Here is a 22,134-nt window from a genome sequence, read left to right on the forward strand (position 1 = left end):
GATGATTACTTCTATGTGTAAAAATCTTAATTTATAATTGAATCACTTGTTTATTTTTCAACATGTTTTTAGTTATTTTTATATCTTTTTTTCCAAATAGTTCAAGAAAGACCACTACAAATAAGCAATATTTTGCACTGTTATACAATTTAATAAATCAGAAACTGATGACATAGTGCTGTATTTTACTTCTTTATCTCTTTTTTTAACCAAAAATGCTTTGCTCTGATTAGGGGGTACTTGAATTAAAAAAAATTTCACAGGGGGTACATCACTGAAAAAAGGTTGAGAACAACTGCTCTATAATACTGTATAATACTACAGTTATTACATGTTTAAAGACAGAAATTCCAAACTTTTTTCCGAAAACTTGCAGCATGTCTCTCATGCATGTGTCCTGGTGTGTTTTTGACTTTAAAATCAACCCCAACCTGCGTATAGTGGCCATCTAACTGTCTACCACCGCAAAGCCTGGCTTTAAAATGCCTCCCAACCTGCGTATAGTGGCCACCTGTCTACCGCAGCAAACCTAGGCTTTAAAATCACTCCCAAACTGAGTTTAGTGGCCACCTGTCAACAACTGCAAGTCCTGGCTTTAAAATGGCTCCGAGTGCAGAATTTTCTTGCAGTTGTTTTTGATCCTATATCAATCAATCAATGTTTATTTATATAGCCCTAAATCACAAATGTCTCGTTTTTGTTTTGCATCTTTTTTAAGTGTGCTTTATAGTTTTGGTGTGATTTTCGTTTTGGATCATTTCTGTGTTGAACATTTGGACTTTGCTGCATGTTTTCCCCTTCCGGCCACTGTAAAATGCAGTTGTTATTTTCTTATTCTATGTCAAAATTTTAAAATCATTTTAAAAAAGGACAAAACAAATCATACCCACTTATTCTGATCGGAAGCGTGCTTTACTGTAAATCAACCTTCTCCTAAACTACACGAGAGCAGCAGCAGAGTACAAACCCCGTTTCCAAATGAGTTGGGAAATTGTGTTAGATGTAAATATAAACGGAATATAATGATTTGCAAATCATTTTTAACTCACATTAGGTTGAATATGCTACAAAGACAAAAAATGTTTATGTTCAAACTGATTAACATTTTTTTTTGTTGCAAGTAATCATTAACTTTAGAATTTGATGCCAGCAACACGTGACAAAGAAGTTGGGAAAGGCGGCAATAAATACTAATAAAGTTGAGGAATGCTCATCAAACACTTATTTGGAACATCCCTCAAGTGTGCAGGCTAATTGGGAACAGGTGGGTGCCATGACTGGTTATAAAAACAGCTTCCCAAAAAATGCTCAGTCTTTCACAAGAAAGGATGAGGAGAGGTACACCCATTTGTCCACAAATGCGTGAGCAAATAGTCAAACAGTTTAAGAACAACGTTCCTCAAAGTGCAATTGCAAGAAATTTAGGGATTTCAACATCTACGGTCCATAATATCATCAAAAGGTTCAGAGAATTAGGAGAAATCACTCCACGTAAGCGGCATGGCCGGAAACCAACATTGAATGACCATGACCTTTGATCTCTCAGACGGCACTGTATCAAAAACCGACACAAATCTCTAAAGGATATCACCACATGGGCTCAGCAACACTTTAGCAAACCACTGTCACTAAATACAGTGTGTCGCTACATCTGCAAGTGCAAGTTAAAGCTCTACTATGCAAAGCGAAAGCCATTTATCAACAACATCCCGAAACGCCGCCGGCTTCTCTGGACATAACGGACGTGACGAGGTTGGTACTAGGTGGGGATTGAACCAGGGACCCTAGGGTTGCGCAAGGCCACTCTCCCAATGCGCCACGCCGTCCCTATCAACAACACCTAGAAACACCGCCGGCTTCACTGGGCCCGAGATCACCAAAGATGGACTGATGCAAAGTGGAAAAGTGTTCTGTGGTCTGACGAGTCCACATTTCAAATTATTTTTGGAAATATTCAACATTGAGTCATATGGACCGAAGGGGAAGCGAACCATCCAGACTGTTATCGACGCAAAGTTCAAAAGCCAGCATCTGTGATGGTATGGGGGTGCATTAGTGCCCAAAGCATGGGTAAATTACACATCTTTGAAGGCACCATTAATGCTGAAAGGTACATACAGGTTTTGGAACAACACATGCTGCCATCTTAGCCCCGTCTTTTTCATGGACGCCCCTGCTTATTTCAGCAAGAAAATGCCAAGCCACATTCAGCACGTTACAACAGCGTGGCTTCGTAAAAAAAGAATACGGTTACTTTCCTGGCCCGCCTGCAGTCCAGACCTGTCTCCCATTGAAAATGTGTGGCGCATTATGAAGCGTAAAATACGACAACGCAGACTCCGGACTGTTGAACGAATGAAGCGCTACATAAAACAAGAATGGGAAAAAATTCCACTTTCAAAGCTTCAACAATTATTTTCTTCAGTTCCCAAAGGTTTATTGAGTGTTGTTAAAAGAAAATGTGATGTAACACAGTGGTGAACATGCCCTTTTCCAACTACTTTGCCACATGTTGCTGCCATGAAATTCTAAGTTAATTATTATTTGCAAAAAAAAATAAAATTTATGAGATTGAACATCAAATATCTTGTCTTTGTAGTGCATTCAATTGAATATGCATTGAAAAGGGTTTGCAAATCATTGTATTCCATTTATATTTACATCTAACTCAATTTCCCAACTCATATGGAACCGGGGTTTGTACAAATGAGAAACTAGAAGAAAGACAGCGTGAAGTTGAAAAAAGTGGAAAGGCTGCTATACCTTTGTTGTAGAATTCACAATCATATGCTGTGGAGGAAAGCATTGATACAGTTAATAAAAACAATTATTAGCAATTGTAGAGTCCAAGGTACTGGCAATATATTTTTATACAACTTTTTTCATAACCACATAAAAACAATCAAGTAAACCAATGAACTAAACGTGGTGTGTTTTAACTTACGGCATAGAGAGGGAGAGCGCCAGTCAACAGGAACACCCTGGTGACAGCACCGTTGGGCGTACACTGCAACACTGGTGCAGAAACATTCGCAGTCGCCTCCCCGACTGCAGCCACAAGTGTCTGCCAAGCAGTTCATGTAAAACCAGGTCACATCCACCTGAGGAGAAGGAAATCCCTTTTTATAAAACTAAGGTTTATACTTGAATCTCTTACGACTGGTAGTGGATGATAGATAATGAAATTAAATGTAATTCAAAAAAATATTGTTAAATGGTATTTATCATCACATACATTTACAGATGTACAGTAGACAGGAGTTGCCTGGAGAAAATGCTATTACACCCTGTTGTCGCAAGCATTTGGCTGCCATTATGTAATATACTACTACACTGTACGGTATAGTCCAAGGCTGTCAATGTTCTCACTTCATACGGATCATTGTATTAATTCTCAAGGCATTGAATCGATCACAAATAGAGTAAACCCTTTCATGTCTTTAGAGGATGAATACTTTGGATCTTCACAATGGCCTCAGACTAAAGCCGAGCTATCTAACTTGTTTAAACTTGTATGGTTATTAAAAATGATAACAAGTCACTTAGAACAGTGGTTCTCAACCGTTTTTCAGTGATGTACCCCCTGTGAACATTTTTTTAATTCAAGTACCCCCTAATCAGAGCAAAGCATTTTTGGTTGAAAAAAAGAGATAAAGAAGTAAAATACAGCACTATGTCATCAGTTTCTGATTTATTAAATTGTATAACAGTGCAAAATATTGCTCATTTGTAGTGGTCTTTCTTGAACTATTTGTAAAAAAAAGATATAAAATTAACTAAAAACTTGTTGAAAAATAAACAGGTAATTCAATTATAAATAAATATTTGTACACATAGAAGTAATCATCTACTTAAAGTACTCTCTTTGGGGATTGTAATAAAGATCCATCTGGATTCATGAACTTAATTCTAAAAATGTCTTCACAAAAAAAGAAATCTTTAACATCAATATTTATGGAACAGGTCCACAAAAAATCTAGCTGTCAACACTGAATATTGCATTGTTGCATTTCTTTTCACAGGTTATGAACTTACATTCATATTTTGTTGAAGTATTATTCAATAAATATATTTATAGAGGATTTTTGAATTGTTGCTCTTTTTAGAATATTTTTTCAAAATCTCACGTACCAGTTGGCATACCTTGGATGGATAGATGTGTGTCTGTTTTAAAAGTGCTCCGCCGCTGGTCAACAGATGAACTAACCATCGTGTGTAAAAATTTGAATTACTCCCTCTATGGCCAACATATGTGACAAGAGGTGCATGTAATAAATCGAAATGTGCCCTCTTTGGCCAAAATTAATTAAAAAATAAAAATGTATACAGAGACATACTGTAATAACTTGAAGTAAATAATAAAGATTACAAACCAATTACAAATAAAAATTTACAAAAAGCTTACCTTGTTTATATTTGCATAGTATGTAAATATTATTAATGTTGTAAATACAAATCTTTATATTTTTCCGAGGTCTCAAGAAGGTAACAAATACAAGAATGTGTGTGTGTGTGTGTGTGTGTGTGTGTGTGTGTGTGTGTGTGTGTGTGTGTGTGTGTGTGTGTGTGTGTGTGTGAGTGTGTGTGTGTGTGTGTGTGTGTGTGTGTGTGTGTGTGTGTGTGTGTGCGTGTGTGTGTGTGTGTGTGTGTGTGTGTGTGTGTGTGTGTGTGTGTGTGTGTGTGTGCGTGCGTGTGGTTGCTTGTGTACATATATAGACATAAAAATATCAAAATACTGCATACCCTTCCTTTGGTGTGTGCAAAGTTTGGACACCCCTCCTTTAGTTATATCTGCCATATAAGATGTTGATTATGCAGTTGTGTGGCTGTTATTCAACAACTTACCACTGGATGGCAGGCCTGGAAGACTTCACTGAGCAGAACTGCACACCGCAGCTTGGCAAAGGGCTCTCTTAGCGGACTGAGGGTGCATGGCTGTCTCATATCTTGGCTACTGACACACTGACAGCAAACAGATGAGGAGACAGTGGATTATTATGAGGGATTAAAATGTATGTTAAACATATGGAAACCCCGTTAAACATATGGAAACCCCGTTTCCATATGATTTAGGAAATTGGGTTGGATGTAAATATAAACTGAATACAATGATTTGCAAATCATTTTCAACCCATATTTAGTTGAATATGCTACAAAGACAATGTATTTGATGTTCAAACTGATAAACATTTCTTTGCAAATAATCATTAACTTTAGAATTTGATGCCAGCAACACGTGACAAAGAAGTTGGGAAAGGTGGCAATAAATACTGATTTTCTTGAGGAACGCTCATCAAACACTTTTTTGGAACATCTCACAGGTCTGCAGGCTAATTGGGAACAAGGACGGGGCGAGGGTCACCAATTTGTAAGCAAATTGTCGAACAGTTTAAGAACAACATTTCTCAACCAGCTATTGCAAGGAATTTAGGGATTTTACCATTTACGGTCTGTAAAATCATCAAAAGGTTCAGAGAATCTGGAAAAATCACTGCACGTAAGTGATGATATTACGGACCATTGATCCCACCGGCGGTACTGCATCAAAAACCGACATCAGTGTGTAAAGAATATCACCACATGGGCTCAGGAACATTTCATAAAACCACTGTCAGTGGTTTGTCACCGATTCTGTTCATAACTTTTATGGACAGAATTTCTAGGCGCAGTCAAGGCGTTGAGGGGTTCCGGTTTGGTAACCGCAGGATTAGGTCTCTGCTTTTTGCAGATGATGTGGTCCTGATGGCTTCATCTGACCGGGATCTTCAGCTCTCGCTGGATCGGTTCGCAGCCGAGTGTGAAGCGACCGGAATGAGAATCAGCACCTCCAAGTCCGAGTCCATGGTTCTCGCCCGGAAAAGGGTGGAGTGCCATCTCCGGGTTGGGGAGGAGACCCTGCCCCAAGTGGAGGAGTTCAAGTACCTAGGAGTCTTGTTCACGAGTGAGGGAAGAGTGGATCGTGAGATCGACAGGCGGATCGGTGCGGCGTCTTCAGTAATGCGGACGTTGTACCGATCCGTTGTGGTGAAGAAGGAGCTGAGCCGGAAGGCAAAGCTCTCAATTTACCGGTCGATCTACGTTCCCATCCTCACCTATGGTCATGAGCTTTGGGTCATGACCGAAAGGATAAGATCACGGGTACAAGCGGCCGAAATGAGTTTCCTCCGCCGTGTGGCGGGGCTCTCCCTTAGAGATAGGGTGAGAAGCTCTGCCATCCGGGAGGGACTCAAAGTAAAGCCGCTGCTCCTTCACATCGAGAGGAGCCAGATGAGGTGGTTCGGGCATCTGGTCAGGATGCCACCCGAACGCCTCCCTAGGGAGGTGTTTAGGGCACGTCCAACCGGTAGGAGGCCACGGGGAAGACCCAGGACACGTTGGGAAGACTATGTCTCCCGGCTGGCCTGGGAACGCCTCGGGATCCCCCGGGAAGAGCTAGACGAAGTGGCTGGGGAGAGGGAAGTCTGGGTTTCCCTGCTTAGGCTGTTGCCCCCGCGACCCGACCTCGGATAAGCGGAAGATGATGGATGGATGGCACTGTCAGTAACTACAGTTGGTCCCCTCATCTGTAAGTGCAAGTTAAAACTCTACTATGCAAAGCAAAAGCCATTTATCAACAACATCCAGGAAAGCCGCCGGCTTTGCCGGGCCAGAGCTCATTTAAGATGGACTGATGCAAAATGTAAAAGTGTTCTGTGGTCTGACGAGTCCACATTTCAAATTATATTTGGAAACTGTGGACGTGGTGTCCTCCGGAACAAAGAGGAAAATAACCATGCGGATTGTTATAGGCCCAAAGTTCAAAAGCCAGCATCTGTGATGGTATCAGGGTGTATTAGTGCCCAAGGCATGGGTAACTTACACATCTGTGAAGTCACCATTAATGCTGAAAGGTCCATATAGGTTTTGGAGCAACATACTGTATGTTGTCATCCAAGCAATGTTACCATGGACGCATGCCCCTGCTTATTTCAGCAAAACAATGCCAAGCCACGTGTTACAACAGCGTGGCTTCGTAGTAAAAGAGTGCGGGTACTTTCCTGGCCCGCCTGTAGTCCAGACATGTCTCCCAACGAAAAGGTGTGGCGTATTATGAAGCGTAAAATACGACAACAAGACCCCGAACTGTTGAACAACTTAAGATGTACATCAATCAAGAATGGTAAAGAATTCCACTTTCAAAACTTCAACAATTAGTTTCCTCAGTTCCCAAATGTTTATTGAGTGTTGTTCAAATAAAAGGTGATGTAACACAGTGGTGAACATGCCCTTTCCCAACTACTTTGGCACATGTTGCAGCCATGAAATTCTAAGTTTATTATTTTTTTGCAAAAAAAAAACAACAAAGTTTGAGTTTGAACATCAAATATTTTGTCTTTGTAGTGCATTCAACTGAATATGGGTTGAAAAGGATTTGCAAATCATTGTATTTACATCCAACCCAATTTCCCAACTCATATGGAAACAAAGTTTGTAATTACAAGATAATAATATGGAGAATTATAATACAACCAATACCAATGGTATAAAATAAAAATGTCTTATCCAAACCCTTCTATTACAAAGACAATTTGTGCATGACTTACCTCTGTTGTCGTCCAGCTGTTTCCAAACTCTTGTGGAGTTGTCGAGTCAATGTTGTCGGGAGTGCGCATCTCGTTCACTGTCTTCAAGTCAAAGTTTCCACACAGACCACTCAATTTCCCCTGAACACACCATTACCAACACTTTATCATTAGCACATGGAACAGCACTACAATTAATTAGTCTAAAACCAGAATCTAAAGTAATTAGGTAAAAAAAAAAAAAAAAGGAACAATACTACTTTTTATTTTTGTTTTGTTTGTTGTAGTTGTTCCTTTCTGTGCAGTTGTCATCACATTTTTTTTAAACCATCCATAAATGTAATGCTCTTCTGTTTGGAGTCAGAGAGACTGAATCAGTTTAACATTTTATTTTAGTTCAAATTTCTACATATTATTGCTTTAAGAGTAGCAACCAGACCAGTAACAGCTGTGCCAGAAGCACCAATAGCATTAACAGTGGGAATTTTTTTTTTTGTAAATACTGTAAATAAAAATATACAAACATATTTACCTTTGGATACTAATAAAGTAACCTAACCAGATCATGCTATCCATTTTAAAACAAATGTTTGAAGATAATGAGCTATATTTAGGTGATTATAGTCTAACTATATGTGGGCTACCGAGGATGTCGTTGTGGTTTGTGTTGTGGTTTGTGCAGCCCTTTGAGACACTAGTGATTTAGGGCTATATAAATAATCAATGATTGATTGATTGAACAATATGAAAGGGGCCCATTTCACAGGTTTTTAAAATGTATTGGATGCAGTGGCGGGTCGTGCGTTTCCTGCCGAGGCCTTTAGTGATGTCCGAATTCAGAGATTACCTCTCAAAATACCATAATTGATGTCACCACCTGACCATTGCTGGAGAAATACTATACAGGAACACATTTACGCCCTACTGGCCATTAGATCACATCAACAGTATAGAAAACTGGTTATTTTTGGCGCATTGAAAAAATCTATTAAGACTCATCAGCAATTAGAACATATCTTATGTGGTACTGTCAAAATTAAAATTGTAATAAACATATTAAAACTAAAAAAATTAAATATTCGAACTCACAAATAGAAGGACCTATTCGACGTTGTATAAGCCAGTGGTACCGCTCGTTGTCTTATTATTCGAGTGGAAATGGTGATCATTTCATCGCGAGAACAGTTGAGCTAGCTTCCGGGGTTGGCCAACATCGTATCACAAGATGTAGTTTCTCCTTAAATATTCTTCTTGAAAATGGCCTTGCAAATATATATCTGCCACCTAATCGACGTTTTGTTCTCCTTCTCTGCTATCCCGGTTGAGCTGCGGCGCAACACTTCCCGCTTTCTGCTATATTTTAACTTGTGATTGGATACTCACTTTGGAATGACAAGTGAGTATCCAATCACAGTCTCATTATCAAGCTACTTGGATAGGCTACTGTCAACATTTTTTGATCTCATTGGCTATAGCAACTGTCTCTCAACTCTAAACGTTCTTAAATTCATCAGCTAACATTTGTTATCATCAGGAAAGATGAGATCACCTACCAAGGTTCCATTCTAGAGGCCAATCTTTCCTGTGATAAAATGGCAACCAAAGTAATCAAAAAGGTCAACCAAATAACAAGATTCCTCTACAGAATCTCCTCTCTGGTCAACAAAAGCACCTTGAAGGTTCTAGCGGGAACTCTCATTAAACCCTTTTACGATTACGCTTGCACCTCCGTGTACCCCAGCCCCTTTCACAACCCTCAAATCTAGACTCCAAACATCCCAGAACAAGCTAGTCAGGTTACCTTTAGACCCCCACCCCAGATCACACTTCACTCCAACCCACTTCTCCAAAGTGGGCTGGCTCAGGGTGGAGGACAGAGTAAAACAACTTGCACTGAGCCTAGTCTATAAAATCCTCTACACCTCCCTGATACCGAAGTACATGTCAAACTACTTCCTTAACGTAAATGACCGCCTTAAGCACAACACCAGGGGGAGCTCCACAAACCACGTTAAACCCAGATTCCGATCTAAGAAAGGTCTTAACTCATTCTCTTTCTCACTCACTCACTCACTCATCCCATTGCCTAGGAGGCCGTAGGGGTGTCATGGTGGATGCTCGGGCAGTCAGGGATCTCCAGCGCTCACAATCTTCTGCTGTTCGTAGCAGGGTTTGGAAGCTGCAGCCAGTCCATTCTTTGATGTTGTCCATCCAGGCCTTTCTCTGCCTGCCTCGTCTGCGCTTCCCCTCTACTGTTCCCTGCAGGATGGTCTTTGACAGGGAGGTGTGCCTTGTGACATGGCCAAACCAGGTCAACTTACGACGTTTAACTGTTGAGAGTAGAGGTTCCTGTTCGCCAGCATGGGTAGTAACTAGCTGTCTAACAATCATTTGTCCGGTGTTCACTGTATTATATATGTAGCATTCTTCTCTAACACTTGCTTTCAAAGGACTGAATCCTGCGCTCAGTGTCCGCTGTGAGCGTTCAGCTCTCACAACCATAGAGTAGGGTGGAAAGAACAAGTGACTTGTAGAGTCTGACCTTTACCTGGAAGCTGATGGTATTGCTTTTCCATTCTCTTTCTATGCCACATCAATGTGGAATGCACTCCCAACAGGTGTAAAAGTAAGTGCATCTCTAGCCTCCGTTAAAACCGCTCTAAAACAACACCTCCAGGCAACTTCAACCCTTTACTAATACCCTCCTCCATTCACATCCCATCTCCCCGGATTGTAAATAACCTAATGTAAATAATCAAATGTATTCCTAATGTATATACTTGTTCTTATGCTATCTGAACTCACTATGTTCTCTGCTTGCTGTACATATCCTGATAAGTCACACCTACACGGTTTCAATGTCCATTTCTCTGTTGATGCAATTTGTTGATGTTGAAGTACTAATATCAACCAAAGCTACTCATCCCACCCCCCGGATTGAAAATAATGTAAATAATTCAATGTATATACTATATGATTAACTTGTGTGATGACTGTATTATGCTGATAGTATATATTTGTACCATGAATTGATTAACGTGGACCCCGAAAAAAACAAGTTGAAAAACTTATCCAGGTGTTACCATTTAGTGGTCAATTGTACGGAATATGTACTGAACTGTGCAATCTACTAATAAAGGTTTCAATCAATCAATCCGGGTGAGTATCCAATCACAGGATGCATAAATGTCACATTCAACATGAGTCCAGCTAGAAGGCCTTACTGACAACAACTCGTGATCTGATTTGCTATCGCAACTGTCTGCACAGACGCCCGCATTGTTGATTCTGAAGGCCTCTGGCAGATTTTGTACAGCATGGCAACATAAGCTACCAGAATTCTGATTGGATACTAACTAAAACTAGAAACAAAAGCACTGGAATGAGCGAAATATGACATGAAGAGAATATGAAAACATTCAGTTATTTAAGGAAAGTAATATAAAAATAATTGTATTTTTAATTATGATCTTGATTTCTCGTTATGGTAGGCCAGCAGAGAAGGCCTTGCTGGCCCTGACAACACACCACTGCAGTAAGTCTATTGTGATAAAATACTACATAAATCAGGTTGTGTACAGGGATAATCTGCATTTCTTTCCTATTGGCCAAAACATCTGCTCTGTTTTAATTGGTCAGGAGTTGGTGGTCGGAACCACTCATAAATATGATTGCCAAGGTTTTAAAAAAAAAAATGTTTTAATCTTCCTTAAGTACCGTATTTTTCGGATTATAAATCGCTCCGGAGTATACGTTGCACCAGCCGAAAATGCATAATAAAGAAGGAAAACAACATGTATACTTCGCATTTTTGGCGGAAATTTATTTGATAAAATTCAACACCAACAATAGACATTTGAAAGGCAATTTGAAAGAAAGAATAGTGAACTATAGGCTGAATAAGTGTACGTTATATGACGCATAAATAACCAACGGAGAACGTGCCTGGTATGTTAACGTAACATATTATTTTTTCTTCTAAAGTTTAGTGGGTGCAGCTTATATTCCGATGCGCTCTGTAGTCCCAAAAATACGGTCCATTCTATTGTATTGTTTTTTAAAACAAATTTCTGTTCTAAAATGTACTTTTTCTTTTTGAAAAGGCATGTTACATGGGATCTGATGGCGTTGTGGCTTGTGCAGCCCTTTGAGACACTCGTGATTTAGAGCTATATAAATAAACTTCGATTGATTGATTGATGTTAACATTTGTGGTGCATTAGAGGTCCAGGCATTTATAAATAGATTTTTAAAATAGTAAATTCATTACAATGGCATCGTTTATTTGAGATTGTTGTGAGTTACAAACTTTGTCATAGAACCAATTGAGCTTGTAAGTTGAGGCACCGCTGTATAGGATAGGGCCCCTTTGAAACTCAAAAATGTTGTATGGATATTGACAATACAACAGGTGGAACATGACTCCAATAGATGTAATTGAAAGCTTAATACTCCTGTCCTTCATAAAAGCTCAAACTTGTCCTTAAACTCCAAAAGTTGTTTAAGATGTGCCGCCTACCTGCCAACGAGGTCCAACCTGGATGTGAATGGTGGTTTTACGGTCCCACAAGATGGTAACGTCCTCTTCTGGGAATTGAACCACAGTAAAGTAACCAGCAGGCCAGAAGAGCATCCTCTGATTACTTTCAATGACACTGGATGGATGCTGTAAAACATGATTCAATTATAGTTGTATTGCTGTACTTATGTTGATATATAACACGAATACAATGTATTATTGTCATTATTGTATGCTGTCTCACAAAAAGAAGCGTGTAACACTACAAAAAACGACACAAAAACAGAAAACGTCACTTACAGGCTGCCCAGTGTCATCATTAAAAGCTATGACTGATCTTCCAATGTTGATCAGCAGTGATTTTCTGCAGATGACGCCATTGTCAAAACAGGCAATGTTCTCAGCCGTCACACTGAGAATCACATCAGCAATGCTCTGTGGAAAGAGAAAAAAAGAAAACGCCAATAAATATTACTAAATGTAAACATGTGAGAGACCTTAACCTTCTGGGGACATATGATTTTATATACTGTATTTTCATTTAAAAGCAAACTAAGACAGAAAAGTCCTTATTTTTTTAAGGGTGTAAGAACATTATGGATTTATATATATACATATATATATATATATATATGTATATATATATATATATATATATATATATATATATATATATATATATATATATATATATACATATATATATATATATTTGTTTTTTTACAAAAATTCCTCAATAAATTTCAGTCGTAAACAAAAATATAAAAAAATCTTAATTTGTTTCTAAATTTTGACCATTTGAATGCCTTTTAATCAGATAATGTTGCCCATTTAACGCAAGTTTATACTAGTTTTGAAAAATGTATGATTTTTATTTTTATTTTTTAAAGGAAACATTTAAATAAATGGCCTTAAAGAGTGTAAATGGGACAATGAAAAAGGAGAAGTACCTCCAAATTCTTCAGGACATCCTAAAATCATCAGCCCGGAGTTTTGAGTCTTAGGCACAGTTGGGTGTTCCAAGAAGAAAATGACCCCAGACACACATCAAAAGTGGTAAAGGAATGGCTAAATCAGGCTAGAATTAAAGTTTTACAATGGCCTTCCCAAAGTCCTGATTTAAACGTGTGGACAATGCTGAAGAAACAAGTCCATGTCAGAAAACCAGCAAATTTAGCTAAATTGCACCAATTTTGTCAAGAGGAGTGGTCAAAAATTCAACCAGAAGCTTGCCAGAAGCTTGTGGGTGGCTACCAAAAGCGCCTTACTGCAGTGAAACGTGCCAAGGGACCAACCAAATAATAACATTGTAAGCTACATTTGTAGCCACAGCTGCCCTGGGGTGGACTGACAGAAGCGAGGCTGCCAGTTTGCGCCTACGGCCCCTCCGACCACCACCTATCCTTCATTCATCGTTCATTCACCAGTGTGAGCGGCACCGGGGGCAAGGGTGAAGTGTCCTGCCCAAAGACACAACTGCAGCGATTTGGATGTCAAGACTGAAGTGAAGTGAATTATATTTATATAGCGCTTTTCTCTAGTGACTCAAAGCGCTTTACATAGTGAAACCCAATATCTAAGTGACATTTAAACCAGTGTGGGTGGCACTGGGAGCAGGTGGGTAAAGTGTCTTGACCAAAGACACAATGGCAGTGACGAGGATGGCAAAAGCGGGGATCGAACCTAGAACCCTCAAGTTGCTGGCACGGCCACTCTCCCAACCGAGCTATACCACCATACACTAGCGAGCAAATCAGAGGCACACTAGGGAGGGTCATATGATGATCACTATATAATGATGATTTGACACACATTGCACTGACAAGAAATCAGTATCTACATCGGGACAAGGTCATTAAACGGCATTGACACAATAAAATATGCAGCTAGCACGGTCTTCCAGATTAACTGGATAAATTAGCATTAGCTAATACAATGCTAACGTTAGCAAGCTCAGGACCGTTGTGCGTTCTCTCTGTAAAGATGCGGATTGTTTTTGTGCAGAGAACTTTGGGCATTTTGCATATAATACAGTACATACATTGCTCTGTGACCGAGACCACTCTGGCCGCAGTGCCCTCTGCTGGTTATTCAGGGGAGTGTGTAAGTCACATTTATTTATGCATCTGGTTTGTGGGAGGAATGTCTCATTGACACAAACGCAAAAAAGCTATCCACATATGCAAATTCAATCCCACCATCCATCTATTTTCTACCGCTTGTCCCTTTATAAATACAAAATCAAGAATATTTATATTCAAATCTCAAAAATATTCTTACTAATACAAGTTTATTTATACAAACTCTTGATGTATTTGTATGTCACATTTTTATATTTATAAATTGTATTTGTATATATTTTCAAATCTCAAAAATATATTTACAAATACGCGTTTATTGATACAATTTTTTATTTATTTATATATCACATTTGTATTTGTATATTTATTAATATATGCATATATATTAATATCATATTGATATATATAAGTTGATGTGAGACAATTCTACTTCCATAAGTTATTGTTGATCAATTGTTATGTGCAGTCTTGAATACATGACAAAGAGGACCTCTTAAATACCAATTATATTTAAACCAGGACATGTATTGGTCAATAATGAAATTTCACCTCAAAGCCAAATATTCTATTAGTAACTTTTTGTGAGTTGTGTATTGTGAACCACAGTTGTGACAGTTTTGTATGCATATGTAATTCATTACCTTTACAAGATAGACTTGGCAAGCACCTATGTAGTCGAAGAGCAGGCCATCGAAGGTTCTGTAATGGCGATCTCCGTAAGTGGTGCACATGGACGGACACGGCTGAAACTCACACTGGAACATTCCGTGCTGGCAAACGCTACAAAGAGAGCAAAATTGCAGCATCATTTTATTGTCAATTTGTTTTTTGTTTTCACATTTAATGGCCACTCCTTTTGTAAAATGTACACAACTGGCAGCACAATGAATTATCGGATGACGGTGTCAGCATTCATTGCATTGTTAGGCTGTCATCACCATTTGGATTCCCGCCAGAAAAAAGAAGTTGATGGAAAAAAGACTAAGATCACTGAGAGTGTTTTCATTCACACTGATGAACAGCGGCGACAATCCGAGAATTCTACAAGAGGCTGCTTGTTTCCCAGTCTTTTCTGCTGTTTAATAATACAATTATGATATCAGGTGGCCTTAGCCTATGGGGGGGCCCCGGGGCTCAGGAGGTTGTATATATATATATATATATATATATATATATATATATATATATATATATATATATATATATATATATATATATATATATATATATATATATATATATATATATATATTTATATATACAGGGTTTCCCGCAGCGTTTTGTTGGTAAGGCAGCCGCCTTACCAACAAAGAGCCGCCGCCTAAGCTAAACAAGCTGCTACGCTTCGTTCTGCCTCTGCTTGTCAGTAGTCTCTGCAGCAACCAGCATTGTCCCATCCACAAAAACCATCTGATTGGTTAAACACATAGCGGTAACAGCCAATCAGCAGTGTGTATTCAAAACGGTAACAGCCAATCAGCAGTGTGTATTCAAAGCACATGGAGTCTGTGCTCCAGCATTGTGACGAGCAGATAGGTGTTTAGCAGGTAAGCATCAGGCAGCGGACTCTCCCCAAATTATAATAAACACCTCCCAGTCAAATACTACTAACATCACTATGAGCCCGTTGACGTTCTAGAAACAAACGGCAGCTGAGCTCGCTAGCAGTCCTCTAGGTGAAGGCTAATTAGCTTTTTAGCGTAACTTTAGCTCATTTTGCAGTGTGTGTGTGTGTGTGTGTATGTGTGCTTGTGTCTGTTACGAACAGCAAAGCTTTGTGTCTGTTATTTCATTTTACCTTTTTCTGCGTATATTGAGCTGTGTTGAAGCAGCATAAAAGGACATTATGTTAAATAAAGAGTTTCTGTCTCTGATAGTTTATATAATAATGTAAGTGCATAATAAAGCCTACATGAACTCCATGGTGTTCATGGACTAATAGTCTCTCCTATTGCTATTGTACTATTTTTTCAGCTATAGTTACATTAATCATTAGTAGTGTAGCGCCCTAGTTTTGAATGACAGGGTCCCTGCAATCACATGTTATTATAATATTTACATAATAAAAATCAACTACAGGCTTCCCAAATGCTGTTATAAATTAAGTTGAGCATATGTCAGCATGTAGCATATTAATGACATACTTAGTATCTCAGGACAAGAACTGTTTTGTTTTTACTTTATGTAAAAAATATCGAGATATATATCGTATATCGTCATTCAGCATATGGAGTGGAAAACACAACCAAAATTTGTAGGCTTCTTCACACGACGAAGCTTGCCTACTTCACCACAGCCTGTAGTCCATTGTCCCCTAGGCTGTGGTGGCAGCGACAAAGTGGAGACTGGATGGCGACAGGCCGAGTTACACTGATCATGACCCCCACCGGTCTGTCCGCGAGAGAGAGACCACCTTAACTAACATATTTTCCGGGGAAAACACTGTATATATATATATATATATATATATATATATATATATATATATATTAGGGGTGTGGGAAAAAATCGATTCGAATACGTTGGGCGATTCAGAATTTATTCTCATTTTTAAGAAAATCAATTTTTTTTTTTTTTTATTTTTTTAATCAATCCAACAAACCACTACACAGCAATACCATAACAATGCAATCCAATTCCAAAACCAAACCTGACCCAGCAACACTCAAAACTGCAATAAACAGAGCAATTGAGAAGACACAAACATGACACAGAACAAACCAAAAGTAGTGAAACAAAAATGAATATTATCAACAACAGTATCAATATTAGTTATAATTTCAGCAGAGCAGTGAATAAAAATCCCTCATTGACATTATCATTAGACATTTATAAAATTTAAAAAAAGAACAATAGTGTCACAGTGGCTTACACTTGCATCACATCTCATAAGCTTGACAACACACTGTGTCCAGTATTTTCACAAAGATAAAATAAGTCATATTTTTGGTTCATTTAATAGTTAAAACAAATTTACATTATTGCAATCAGTTGATAAAACATTGTCCTTTACAATTATAAAAGCTTTTTTTTTTTTTTTTTAAATCTACTACTCTGCTTGCATGTCAGCAGACTTGGGTAGATCCTGCTGAAATCCTATGTATTGAATGAATACAGAATCGTTTTGAATTGGAAAAATATAGTTTTTGAATCAAGAATCGAATCGAATCGAAAAAAATCTATATAATATCGAATCGATATTGAATCAAATAGTGTGTCACCCAAAGATTCGCAGCCCTAATATATATATATATATATCTATATACATATCTCTCTCTCTCTATATATATATATATATATATATATAGAGAGAGAGAGAGAGAGAGATATATATATATATACACACACACACACACACACACACACACACATTTATGTATAAATTAGGGGTTTAAAAATGAATCGGTAGAAACCGAAAACAGATTTTAACTATACAGATGTAAATACATAATGATACACATGATTGGTCAATGTCCAGGTGGAAAGTTATGAATCGGTTGATTGGAGATCTGCAATAAAATAGAGACGCTCAAATCTTGAGACTTCTGTGATGGATGTAATACGAGAGTACTGCTCTAGTTTGTGACTGACAGCAGCAGAGCAGCATGGCAGACAGCACCCAAAAAGTTTACAAAAAATGATAACCCGAATATTAATCTAGTAGTAAACGTTCAGATTTTTTTTTTAAAAGAATGGCCAGTTGGATAAAAGTATGGCCATTTGTATAATTTGGAAAGCAGTGATAATGTAGCGCCAGCATGACTAATTTGAGCACTCACCTGATGTGACAGCATGAAGACACTCAAGCGGGCAATGTGGGAGCTTTAGTTTACTTGGTGGCACTTAATTGTATCTTGCATTTACCGTGGTGTTATAACACATCTGCTTGATTAACAGATTACTTTTCTCTGTATTGTATTGTTGCTAACTGAGCAAACAACAATAAATACCTGGTAGGTTTTGCAAAAGTGTTTGGTTTGCATCTTCTTTTCGTAAAGTTTATGGATTGCAATGCCTTGAACTAGATAGTTCTACTGTTTGCTCATAATTAAAACAGGAATTGCCAGTTTTGTCTGTCTGTTTGAATAATAAACACATGACATTATTCTGACATGATACATGATCCATTTAATTTTTGTTTCACCATGCAAAGCTTCTATCTGCATCGAATCGCACTGAATCATATCGCATCGAATCGTAATGTTTTAAAAAGTATTGTTAGTGAATTGTATCGTAACCCAGGTATCTAGATGCATATTGAACCATTTAAGGTAGAGATGCACACCCCTATATATTAGGAGTGACAGATTGTTTGGTAGACGTATAGCATGTTCTATATGTTATAGTTATTTGAATGACTCTTACCATAATATGTTACGTTAACATACCAGGCACCTTCTCAGTTGGTTATTTATGCGTCATATAACCTACACTTATTCAGCCTGTTGTTTACTATTCTTTATTTATTTTAAATTGCCTTTCAAATGTCTATTCTTGGTGTTGGATTTTATCAAATAAATTTCCCCCAAAATGTGACGTATATGTTTTTTTCCTTCTTTATTATGCATTTTCGGCCGGTGCGACGTATACTCCGGAGCAATTTATAATCCGAAAAATACTGCACACAGTCATGGTCATAAATTTACATACACTTGTAAAGTGTTTGGACACCTCTGCCCTGCGGAAGACAAAGCTGAGATGTTTGTGATTGACAGCTGTGAACACCAATCATTGCGTTCCGCCATCAAAATTGGGGGGGCCCCATATTGGAGGCCATTTACACTGCTCTGTTTCGGGACTTAACAATAGCTTTAAGGCAGTGGTTCTCAACCTGCGTTCGATCGAACCCTAGGAGTTCGGCAGATGTCAAAACACACCCCACTCATCGTGTAAATAAAAACTTCTCCCTATCGCCGTATTAAGGATATGGCAACAACAGAAGTCAGACTGATTTGCAGGTGTGTAATTTGTTGGGAGTTTATGCACTGTGTTGGTTGTGTTGTTTGAACTAGGTGATGTTCATGCATGGTTCATTTTGTGCACAAGTAAAAAAACATGGTAACATTTTAGTATTTGGAACATATTCACCATTAATTAGTTGCTTAATAACATCCAAATTAGTAAAATATTGGCTCTTAACTAGTCATTATTAAGTACTTATTAGTGCCTTATTTGGCATGGTCTTATTATAACCCTAACCCTATAAACCATACCCTAACCCCGATTCCTAACCGAATAACTCTAAATGAAGTTTTTGTTACTATGTTACTTTGTTACACCCCATCCTAAAGTGTTATCAAAAACATAATAACTTTGTTTTGAATTTGTTAAAAAAAAGGAGGGTTCGGTGAATGCGGATATGAAACTGGTGGGATTCGGTACCTCCAACAAGGTTAAGAACCACTGCTTTAAGGCAAAATACAACTTTACAATTTAGCAACATCGATGAAGGGTTATTTTAGTTGTGATACATCATATGTGCAAGCGTACTCGGAAAATAAACTACTGAAATAAGGACAGAGAAAAGGAGGAAAAGCTCGATTTCATTCTAGTACAGCTTGTACTGTCTTAAGCATACAGTTCCGACATACCACTGGTAGCAGGGGGAAGACACTTTGTCACCAGGGAAATACTCTTTTCCTTTCCAGAGGCAGGGGCAGGCTTTAGGTTCAAAGCACTCGTCTCCATGTTTCAGCAAGCTGGTGAAGAAAAAAATTGTTTTGTGAACATAGAAAAGGCACTGTGCCTTTTCCTGATCTCCTTAATACCAACCAGCATTTGGTTCATGGAATACTCCAAGGGGGTAATCACATTCGTTGCCATTTTGGAATTAGGACGATACCCCACCCACTCTTGCACTCATTAACACATCCCATAACTTCTACTCTGCTGTGTTATTACTACGGTACTTTTGTGACGTTGCAGACTATTTCTGAGTGTCTTGTTTGGAGTTGTAATGATTATCTGTTTCAGGTAGCCGCTGTCAATAATTACTTGCAAGAGGAGCAATCGCATGAATTTAAAGACATTTGTTTTTTTCTGCAGCTACACTGCAATCTCTCTGACTTTGTCGAATATCTGCGATCTTATTTTTGGTCGCCCAAAACCATTAGCGTTTGAATCTCAAAAAGAAGGGACATTCCACTGAGGTCAAAGTCTGGATTGGGAGGACCACTAAAATCTAGCAAAGCCCTCCATGAATAGAATAGGTTTACGCCATCACCTGTCATCTGCCTACAACAATGTGCTGACGTCTCTGCCCGAAGCATTGTCTCATTCCACAGAAGTAAGCTGTTTTGCCATCAGAGAGGCAAACAACCTATTGTTTTCCACGACGGTCATTCACCCGCCACACGAGGCAACAACAGCAACCTAAGGAACTGAAGAAGGCTTTCTATGAAAGGTTAACCGTCTTCAAGAGACATGAAGAGTCCTGTGATTCACATGCACAGAAGATGTCTCGTCACAAAGCGCACTCCACTCCATTTACTACAAACCTCGTTTCCATATGAGTTGGGAAATTGTGTTAGATGTAAATATAAACGGAGTACAATGATTTGCAAATCCTTTTCAACCCATATTCAATTGAATGCCACTACAAAGACGAGATATTTGATGTTCAAACTCATAAACTTTTTTTTTTTTCAAAAAATAATTAACTTAGAATTTCATGGCTGCAACATGTGCCAAAGTAGTTGGAAAAGGGCATGTTCACCACTGTGTTACATTACCTTTTCTTTTAACAACACTCAAAAAACGTTTGGGAACTGAGGAAAGTAATTGTTGAAGCTTTGAAAGTGGAATTCTTTCCCATTCTTGTTTTATGTAGAGCTTCAGTCGTTCAACAGTCGGGGGTCTCCGCTGTCGTATATTACGCTTCATAATGCGCCAAACATTTTCTATGGGAGACAGGTTTGGACTGCAGGCGGGTCAGGAAAGTACCCACACACTTTTTTTACGAAGCCACGCTGTTGTAACACGTGCTGAATGTGGCTTGGCATTGTCTTGCTGAAATAAGCAGAGGTGTCCATGAAAAAGACGGCGCTTAGATGGCAGCATATGTTGTTCCGAAACCTGTATGTACCTTTCAGCATTAATGGTGCCTTCACAGATGTGTAAGTTACCCATGCCTTGGGCACTAATGCACCCCCATACCATCACAGATGCTGGCTTTTAAACTTTGCGTCGATAACAGTCTGGATGGTTTGCTTCCTCTTTGGTCCGGATGAAACGATGTGGAATATTCGGCTGGATTACTGTAACTCTTTGTTTTTTGGTATTAATAAATCCTCTCTCTCATGTCTGCAGCTGGCGCAAAATGCAACTGCCTGAATTTTAACAAACAAGAAAAAGAGAGCACATTACTCCTGTTTTAGCCTCCCTCCACTGGCTGCCTGTGTCTTTTAGAGTCAATTTTAAAATTATCTTACTCGTTTTAAATCCTTACATGGTCTTGCCCCACCTTACCTCTCTGAGCTGCTCCACCTCTATGCCCCCACCCGGTCCCTCAGGTCAGCTGATCAGCTGATCCTGGAGGTACCCAAATTAAAAGCGCAAGCTCAGAGGGGACAGAGCCTTCTCTGTTGCGGGTCCCAAACTCTGGAACGATCTCCCTCTCCATGTGAGACAGGCCCCTTCTTTTGCTATTTTTAAGACCCTTCTTAAGACCCACTTTTATTCACTAGCTTTTAACCCAGCATGAGACTTTAAACTGTTTTTAACCTTTAACTTTTTTAACTGTTTTTAACTGCTTCTTATCTAACAAATTGTTCTTAGGGTAATTTGTATTTGCTATTTCAATGTGTTTTTTACTTCTGTTTTAAATGTTATTTTTTTAGTCATTCCTTTGCCTTTATTTTTCTTTGAGGTGTACAGCCCTTTGTTCATCAACTGTGGTTGTTTTTAAAGGGCTTTATAAATAAAGTTGGTATGGTATGGTATATTTCCAAAAACAATTTGAAATATAGACTCG

General features: G+C 38.5%; 1 protein-coding gene across 1 annotated transcript in view; it reads right to left on the minus strand.

The window, feature by feature from the left end:
* Positions 1–22,134, minus strand: part of otog (otogelin) — a 132,895-nt gene that overhangs the window by 45,781 nt on the left and 64,980 nt on the right. The window contains 8 exon segments of the mRNA XM_061886968.1: positions 2,764–2,790; positions 2,945–3,101; positions 4,846–4,962; positions 7,584–7,703; positions 12,082–12,228; positions 12,382–12,516; positions 14,804–14,942; positions 19,754–19,861. Coding sequence (XP_061742952.1) covers positions 2,764–2,790; positions 2,945–3,101; positions 4,846–4,962; positions 7,584–7,703; positions 12,082–12,228; positions 12,382–12,516; positions 14,804–14,942; positions 19,754–19,861 — 950 coding nt within the window.

Source organism: Nerophis ophidion, linkage group LG25 (genome assembly GCF_033978795.1).
Source record: "Nerophis ophidion isolate RoL-2023_Sa linkage group LG25, RoL_Noph_v1.0, whole genome shotgun sequence".
Lineage (NCBI taxonomy): Eukaryota > Metazoa > Chordata > Actinopteri > Syngnathiformes > Syngnathidae > Nerophis > Nerophis ophidion.